Here is a 9,493-nt window from a genome sequence, read left to right as displayed (position 1 = left end):
AAGCTGAAAAAAATTATAACATTTAGTGACGAAAAATAAATTTCGTCACTATTGTGATCTGAAAAATGGGCGCCAGGGGAGGGAAACTTTGGCGCGAGTTTAATTAATCTATAGTGACGAAATATTTCGTCACTAAAAGTTGAAATTTTTAGTGACGAAATATTTCGTCACTGTAGGTTTTGCACTTACATATTTTTAGTGACGAAATCACAATTCGTCACTAAAAGTATGCTTTAGTGACGAAATATGAATTTCGTCACTAAAAACCTTAACAAAGCATAAAAACTTGATACCTTTAGCGACGACGAAGTAGGCATTAGCGACAGAAAAGGTTCGTCGCTAAAGACCTAAGGATATTAGATCACTTAAGCCTCTTATTTTGTCATTTCTCTCTTTTATTTTAGCTCCCAAAAGCCTCCCACACCAAAGAACCTTCAGACCAAAAACACTGAACCATCAGATCAACACACAATCAGCGACGGCGACGGTGACGGTTCCTATCGGCGACGGCGAAGGTTCCTATAGGCAACGGCGACGGTTCTATCGGCGACGGCGATGCTTCAGTTCTATCGGCGACGCTTCAGTTCTATCGGATCAGCGACTGAAGGATCGGCGACGCTTCAGTTGGATCGGCGACGCTTCAGTTCTAACGGATCGGCGACGCTTCAGTTTTTTCAGATCGGTGACGCTCAGTTCTTTCAGATTGGTGACGCTTCAGTTATCTCGGATCGGCGACGCTTCAGTTCTACCGGCGACGGTTCCCATTCGTCGCCGATTTGGTGCCCATCGCGACGATTCAGACGCCGGCGACGCTTCAGTTCGCACCATCCGGCGACGCTTCCGGCGACGCTTCAGTCACGACGCTTCCAGGTATTTTTCTTTTTCTTTTTTTCCTTTTTGAGTTAATTTTTTTTGTTAATTTTTGTTTCTAAATGCTTGATGTTAATTTTTCTGCTTGATGTTTTCTTTTTCCTTTTTTTTTTTTTCAAGTTTTAGAAATAATAATAATAATAATTTGTTTACTTCTATAGTTCAGTTTTTGTAGCTCACAGAGTTATAGCCAATGCTTTGTTTTAGGTATATTTGCATTTTTGTTTTCGTTTTGATATTGATAAGAATGTGAGTTACTCTTTTTGCTGAACAAAGATTAGTAATTATTAAACTAAAAGTAATTTCCTTTGATTAGCTTTTTTTACTTACAGGTTGTGAGATTAGATATGGGTGTGAATTTTAAATTTCAAGTTGTGTGTTCTTATTTCCATTTGTGTGTTTTTTTTTTTTGAGTTATTTACCGATTGTTTAGTTCTGTGGTTGTTTTTGAACTTCATGAGTGGAATGGAACCAAACTCTGCCTTCAGGGGTGAAAAGCCCATCAATTACCTGTACTGTGGTTGTTTTCTGCGATGGTTGATGATTATTCGTATGATCTCAGTTAATTATCTTATTCTTTTCAATGATTACATGATTGTTATATGATTAGAGAATCACTATGTGGGAAAAATTCTTATGGAATTAGGATCACTTTTAATCCAATCTCTCTTTGGTTCTTGAGTGAACATGGAAAATTTAGATGTATGACTATGATGTTAGATTGTTAATTAGATAGTTAAAGGACTCTCCTTTGTCTTTTTGTTTGGGTAAGCAATTCTATTTTCAAAAAGGTGGAGCTGTGTTAACTAAGCTGATAAATTGAAAGAATTAGACTTAGGAGAGTGGATGATTCTGTTTGATGGCTGAAACACTGAATAAATTTAGTCAATATTTTCTGTTTGAGATTTGTTCTTTGTGGTGGGACGGTTTGTCTAAGTTTGAATAGAGACCGTTCTCATTTTGTATAGATTGTTTTGGATGAGGGCTGTGCTGTTGTTGTTTGTGAACTGGAATGGTGGTTGTGGTTGTGGAATGGTGATTGTTTTAGCATTTTGGTGACTTTGATGGTACCCTTTTTGGGTTAGCTGAAATTGTTGTGAAATGTTTTTGGGTCTCAGTTTTGGGTCTTCACTTTGATAAAGGCAGATTATTGTTTTATGGTTTAGTTAGTTATTTTACATTATTGTTTGTGTTCCTCAATTTTCAATTTTGTTTCTCTTTCTGCAGGAAAGCATTTCAACAGTAAGTGTCCCTTTGGCAAAAACTAGTGATTGATCACTCATGGCCTAGTGCCTTTACTTCTTTTTATTATGAGAGGATCATTTTCAAGATTGAAGTACTTATAAATTTAACTTTTCTTTTGCAGGTTAAATACACATTGTTTGCAATAACTTTGGATTTTTTCTAAAAGTTGTAAGCTTAGCTTGAGCAAAGTAAGTAAATTTTAGTAGAAAACCTTATAAAACTTTATACGTGTGATGTTGGAAATTGGATTTGTGGTGGTATGTTGTGTTGGAGCAAGCGGGTGGCTTGCATGGTGTTATAAGGTGGGTTAAACTAATATTGAGAGTGTTTTTCATTTCTTGCAAATGTTAATGAGTATTGTTGATTAGATGTGATGAATAGTATTTTATTTGATTTAAATACTTGTAAAACTCTATACTTGTGATGTTTGTGATTGGTTTTGTGGTGGTATGTTGTGTTGGAGCAAGCGGGTGGCTTGCATGGTGTTATAAGGTGGGTTAAACTAATATTGGGAGTGTTTTTCATTTCTTGCAAATGTTAATGAGTATTGTTGATTAGATGTGATGAATAGTATTTTATTTAATTTCAATATTTGTAAAACTCTATACTTGTGATGTTTGTGATTGGTTTTGTGGTGGTATGTTGTGTTGGAGCAAACGGGTGACTTGCATGATGTTATAAGGTGGGTTAAACTAATATTGGGAGTGTTTTTCATTTCTTGCAAATGTTAGTGAGTATTGTTGATTAGATGTGATGAATAGTATTTTATTTGATTTCAATATTTGTAAAACTCTATACTTGTGATGTTTGTGATTGGTTTTGTGGTGGTATGTTGTGTTGGAGCAAGCGGGTGGCTTGCATGGTATTATAAGGTGGGTTAAACTAATATTGGGAGTGTTTTTCATTTCTTGCAAATGTTAATGAGTATTGTTGATTAGACTTAGATGAATAGTATTTTATTTGATTTCAATACTTGTGCATTCATGAATAAGATAAAACTTTATCTAAGTAGCTTATAGTCTTAGATGTTAGAATACATTATGCATGAGTTATTCTTATTTTACTAAAGTAGCATTTACCTTATTCTAGTCAAACATGGATAAAAGTTGGATGCCAATGGCTAAGACACCTGATGGCAGATTAAGTCGTCCATATATTGAAGGAGTCAATACATTTATTAATTTTGCAAGATCGGTTGTGGACTTGAGTGGTAATATTCCGTGTCCGTGTATTCACTGCGTGAATTGCTATCGACAATCTCTTCAAATTGTGCGTATCCATTTGCTTCATCGTGGGATTATGCAATCCTACGTTAATTGGTATAATCATGGAGAACCTCGTGTATTGAACGAGAACATTCATGATAATGAAATGTCGGATGGTGATCATATGGGTGGTATCAATGCCTTAGTAGGTGATCGAATTAGAGGGGAACCAAGAAATGCAACCGAAGATGAGGAGGTGCGTCATTTTGACAAACTTGAGAAAGATGCAAAGCGTGAGTTGTATCCGGGTTGCACTGATTATAGTATCTTGAAGTTTGTTATTGAGATGTTGAATGTGAAGGTAATGACCAACTTGAGTAATAAGGGACTTGATATGATGCTAGAATTGCTGACAAAGGTTTTACCAAAAGATAACTTGGTTCCAAGGTCAACTTATGAAGCAAATAAGATATTACGTGATTTGGGCATGTCATATGAGCATATAGATGCATGCAAAAATGATTGTGCACTATTTTGGAAGGAAAATGAAAACCTTGATAAATGTCCGGTGTGTGAGACGCCTAGGTACAAGGATACACGTGCCCGAGGTAAAAAGATTCCTCATAAGGTATTGCGTTACTTCCCGTTGACACCGAGATTGAGGAGATTGTACATGTCAGACCAAAGAGCTAAGGACATGAGATGGTATATAAAGAAATGAGTGGATGATGGGATAATGAGGCATCCGGCTGATAGTGAGGAGTGGAAGGAGTTTGATTTGCAACATCCTGATTTTGCCCTCGAACCTCGCAATGTAAGGTTGGGGTTGGCTACAGATGGATTTAACCCTTTTGGGAATATGAACAACAACTATAGTATGTGGCCTGTCATACTTATCCCCTATAATCTACCTCCTTGGCTGGTTATGAAGGAGCCATATTTTATGTTGTCCTTGCTTATTCCTAGTCCCTATCAACCAGGAAATGAGATTGATACTTACTTGAAACCATTGGTTGACGAGTTGAAGGAGTTGTGGGAAGAAGGTGTAGAAATTTATGATGCTTATAGTAAAGAGCATTTTCAAATGCGTGCAACGTTGTTGTGGACAATACATGATTATCCTGGATTTGGTAACGTGTCTGGGTGGAGGACAAAGGGTTATCATTCTTGTTACGCTTGCAACGATGAACCATATTCAGAAGCTTTGGAAAGTAAAATTGGATTCATTAACCATCGAGCTTATTTGCCTATGGAACATCGTTGGAGACATAGTCGGTTGCATAATGATTTATCGGAGAAACGGAAGAGATCTTTAGAGTTACAAGTGGGAAAGATACAAGAGCAATTAGATAGAATGCCAAATATAATTTTAGGAAAGCATCCAAGTACTAAGAAGAGACAACTCATTGGGGAGCCAAATTGGTCAAAGGTAAGTATTTTGTATAAGCTTAGGAGAAGAACAACATTGATGTCATGCATGTGGAGAAGAACATTAGTGAGAGTATTTACGGAACTTTGTTAGGCATTGAGGGGAGAAACAAGGATACTGACAAGGCACGGATAGACTTGCAAAATATGAACTTTAGGCACACGTTGCATTTGAAACAACGTCCTGATGGATCATATGACAAGCCTCGAGCTTTTTTTTCATTAAGCCCAAATGAAAGGGATGGTTTCTATGACTTTTTGAAATCAGTCAAGTATCCAGATGGCTATGCAGCCAACATATCAAGGTCAATGAATGCAAAAAATGGTAGATTATCTGGTTTGAAAAGCCACGACTGTCATGTGCTACTACAACGAATTCTTCCAATTGGGTTGCGAGGGTTTGCACATAAAGATATTAGTATTGTATTGTTTGAGTTGGGCAGCTTCTTTCAAGACTTATGCTCAAGGACCCTAAAGAGGAGTGAATTGGAGAAACTAGAAGAACGTATAGTTCTTATACTATGCAAGTTTGAGAGGTTCTTTCCTCCAGCATTCTTTGATGTTATGGTCCACCTTGCTGTTCACTTGCCTCGAGAAGCAATTCTAGGAGGCCCGGTACAATATCGGTGGATGTACCAAATTGAAAGGTAATTAGACCCTTTAATGCATCCATCAATTGTATCTTTTCCACGTGGTATAAAATCACATAATGTGTGTATTTTTTCCTCGTAGGTACCTTGGAAAATTGAAAAGATACGTTTCGAATCAAGCTCGACCAGAAGGTTTGATTGCAGAGGCTTACATTCTCAAAGAATGTATTAACAACTGGTCTTTGTATATTGATGGGATCGAAACTGTGCATAATCGAAGAGAAAGAAATGAAGATTTTGGTGAATTTAGTGAAGGATTGATAGTTTTTTCACAGAGTGCCCGACCTACAGGTGGTAGGCGGAATGATGTCAACTTGTCTCGTGCATTGCTTGATACTGCTCATTGGTACTTATTGTACAATAGTCCTGAGCTAGAGCCTTATTTAAAGTATGTGATTTCATATGTATGTATTGTTTGATTAAGTTTTGAATATTATCTGCAATGCTTAGCTAAAAATAAATCACCTTATTTTTAACAGTGAACACAAAAGTACATTGCATAATCCTACTGGAGAAGCCATAACTCAAATCCAACGACAAGAGTTTCCCAAGTGGTTTAGAGAACGTGCAAGACATTTGAAATTTAATTACACACTAATAAAAATTAAACATTTAAATAGTTTCGTCATTACTTATTACTAATTAATATCACTTGTTGTATGTCATTATAGATGAATAGATTGAAGGTTAACGAGTCACCAGAAGCTACTAAAGAGTTATGGTCATTAGCAAATGGTCCTAAGCCGCATGTGAAGGAGTACACAGTTTGTATGGTCAATGGTGTAAAATTCCATACAAGGGACCTAGACAATCGTCGTGTAACCCAAAATAGTGGTGTATGTACCGAAGGGGACCATGAGGGAGAAATGCACGACTTCTATGGTCATGTGTGCAAAATTTGGGAATTGGAGTATGTGGTTCGCCATAAAGTTGTTTTGTTCCAGTGTGAATGGTACAATACTGGTACCAATGGTCGAAGGAGAACGATAAGAACCGATGCACACTGCACAAGCATTGATGTTACAAGTCGGTGGTATGAAAATGACCCTTTTATACTTCCTAGTCAAGCGAGACAAGTTTTTTACCTTCAAGATACCAAATTGGGTGAACTTTGGAAAATTGTGCAATCCATCCAACATAGGGGAGTGTTTGATGTCCCGGAAGTCGGGGGTGGAGAATCCAATGATAATACAGAAGATAGTGACGCATTTCAACAAGAAGCGATTGTTGATGTTGTCTCTATCAATGTTGAGGACAATATTATTGACTATTATATGGGTGATGTTGAAACTGAGGTTGTTCTTGAAGGTGGAACTTCAAGAGATGCTAATCAAAATGAAGAGCATGACATACCTGATGTTGATCTTGATATGGATTATGATATGTAGAGTTCATAACAATTGTCTCAAATGTTGTGTGCTTATCTTAAAGTTTTATGCTTGTCTAAGTAGCAATTGTTTTGTACTTATCTTGAACTTGATATGGATATTGATGTGACCATTTGTTGTGTTGAGTTAGTAGTAATTGTGTTCAAATTTTACACTTGTGAATTGCTTGATATGGATAATGGCGTAGACTATGATATATAAAGTTAGTAGTAATTGTTATTGAGATGTTTTGTACTTATTTTGAAAAATGCATAGTTTCAAAAAATGCCCAAAAAGGCCAAATACACTCATAACATACCGAGGTATGAGATGGCAAGATTGGATAAAATGAGGCAAAACCAAGAGAGAATTGATGCTTTGGGATTGAAGCATATCTCAACTTCTCTAAAGGATACTGCTCAATCCAATTGTGCAAAAGAGAAAAGAAGTAGAGCTAGTGTTGTGGTAGATGATAATTGTGTACCACCTATTGGTGACGATGACAATGATGATGAGTCATCTAATTCTGTAATCCATAAGGTACAATAGATGTTCCATAGGATACAATAGATGATAATAATTTTATTGTTCCATTACTTGTAATAACTTTGTTGTTCCATTATATGTATGTTTGTTAGTTACAGATGGCACCAGGACGACTTACATGCTCACGAGGTGAGGCATCTATCCCTGTGGTTCAATCTACGGTCCAATCTACGGAAACACCTCCTGAAGCAGATCCTCCCATCCAAAGTTCTTCTAGTGCGGAGGTGCAGACTACTGGCGCATTAACTAGCACAACTGGTAATTACATAGAACATACTTAATTACAACTGCACCCTGTTTTTACTATTGAGATTATACTTCACTTAATTTAGTTATAATATACATGGAATGCATAATTTCTTAACATTAATAATGTTTAAATAGGATCTGCTAGCAGAAATACCCGTGGAACAACACGTGGTATAGCAGTACGGGCACTTGTTGAAAAAAATGGTAAGTTGCCAATACGTATAGCTGCAGAATATGATGCTCCTGTTGGGAAGAATGCGTGCAAGCTTGTCAATCAAATTGGTTTACAAGTGCGAAGTAATTTGTCTAGTTACAACGTGAAAAATTGGAAAAATGTTGATGCTGCTACTAGAGATGTGGTGCTTCAAAATATCGCGGTAAATTTACATTGATAACGTCTAACTCGTCTTTGTTGTCATTAAGCATATTAAATTCATATAATAGTATTTTTATAATACATATACACTTCATTTTACAGGATCAGTTTGAGCTACTAGGGGATTCCAACTTGGTAACGAAAACATTAAATACAAAATGTGGAAGATTATTGAGTTCTAGCTCCTACAAGTTGCATCAAGCTTATAAAAAGCTCGTACAATCTCATGGTGCTGACTATGCAAGAAGCCACCCGCCAAAGAATGCCAAACTTGAGTTGTGGACTGAACTAATTGATAAAAGATGGACCAATAAGGATTGGCTGGTAAATTATTTATGCATATATTATTATTATCCAATGTTTACTATATTATGTTGTAAACTAATTAGATTAATACTTAGATAAAGTAAATATATACTGTTTTATTCATGATCTAATAGATATCTTGAATGTTGTTTATTAGGAAAAATCAATAAAGAACTCTGAAAATAGGAAGAAAACTTCAGGCAAACATAGATGCGGGACAAAGGCACTTGCTGTTAGGGTTGATGAGGAGGTGCGTATTTTTTCATTTTTCTTAAACTTTAGTATATTACATGTTGTGATTAATTAAGTATAACTATTTAACACTTGAATGTTAATTAATCAGACAAATAGTAATGATGGCCAAGTTCCTGAATTGGCAAAAATCTTCAAAGATGTTCATTTCAATCCAAATACTAATATGTGGATACACCATGAGGATGAAGTGACATATGTATGTATATCATTCCATCCTTATCATTCCATCTCTATCATGATTGTAAAACTATAACATATGTATTATTAATGTTGTGATTGTTTGTTTGTTTCTCTTTTTCAAATGATAGGAAAATATTCTCAAAGTGCAAGAGGATCATTGTCAAGATCCTAATGCAATTCCCCTTACACAAGAGGAGATCTCAAACTTGGTTTTTAAGAAGAAGTCCGGTATTATAAAAGGACTTGGCATGAGATCTTCCTCTTCTCTAGTAACCACCGCCTCATCTAATTCCTCGGTGGAGTATATTCAACGGTTAGAAAATGAGATTATTGAGCTCAAAGAGGCAAGAGCTAGGGACCAAGAGGAGCGAGCTAGGGACCAAGAGGCACGAGCTAAGCAAGAAGAGGTCCAAAAGAATATTCTTAACTTTTTAAGGAGAAATGGTTATGATGACGCTCTTACCTATGGGGGTGATTCAACTTCAAGTTAAAACATGTTTTGGTTAGTACTTTCTTCTAGCAATTGACCCACATTACATGGTGTGACTACTCTTAATGTATTATTAGAAATGTTTCTCCTAACATAATTAATGTTTTTACTTTATGATTTTAATGTAGTATTGGTTTTATATTTGTGCAGATTTCTTATTGGTGGTTTTAAGGAGATTTACTTTTGGCATTACTTGAAGACATATGAGGACATCTTCCGTTTGTTCTAATTATATTATGCTACACTTTTTATATTGTTATAAAACATCTTGAGTTATTTTATATGCTGAAAACAATTATTGTATGGAAGGAGTTTGAATTAGATAT

The 9,493-nt window shown here is 35.9% G+C and overlaps 2 protein-coding genes across 2 annotated transcripts; both read left to right on the top strand.

Moving 5' to 3' along the window:
• Positions 1–764: 764 nt before the first annotated feature.
• Positions 765–7,952, top strand: LOC142644395 (uncharacterized). The gene is made up of 3 exons (XM_075819020.1): positions 765–870; positions 7,410–7,569; positions 7,696–7,952. Exons 2-3 carry the CDS (start codon positions 7,410–7,412, stop codon positions 7,950–7,952), a joined length of 417 nt encoding a protein of 138 aa, XP_075675135.1. The 5' UTR covers positions 765–870.
• LOC142644396 (uncharacterized) lies at positions 4,057–6,786 on the top strand. The gene is made up of 4 exons (XM_075819021.1): positions 4,057–4,749; positions 4,809–5,395; positions 5,481–5,802; positions 6,070–6,786. Exons 1-4 carry the CDS (start codon positions 4,057–4,059, stop codon positions 6,784–6,786), a joined length of 2,319 nt encoding a protein of 772 aa, XP_075675136.1.
• Positions 7,953–9,493: the final 1,541 nt, after the last annotated feature.

Source organism: Castanea sativa, chromosome 7 (genome assembly GCF_040712315.1).
Source record: "Castanea sativa cultivar Marrone di Chiusa Pesio chromosome 7, ASM4071231v1".
NCBI lineage: Eukaryota > Viridiplantae > Streptophyta > Magnoliopsida > Fagales > Fagaceae > Castanea > Castanea sativa.
The sequence above is the reverse complement of the archived record's forward strand: the minus strand, read 5'-3'. Positions and strand labels throughout refer to the sequence as shown.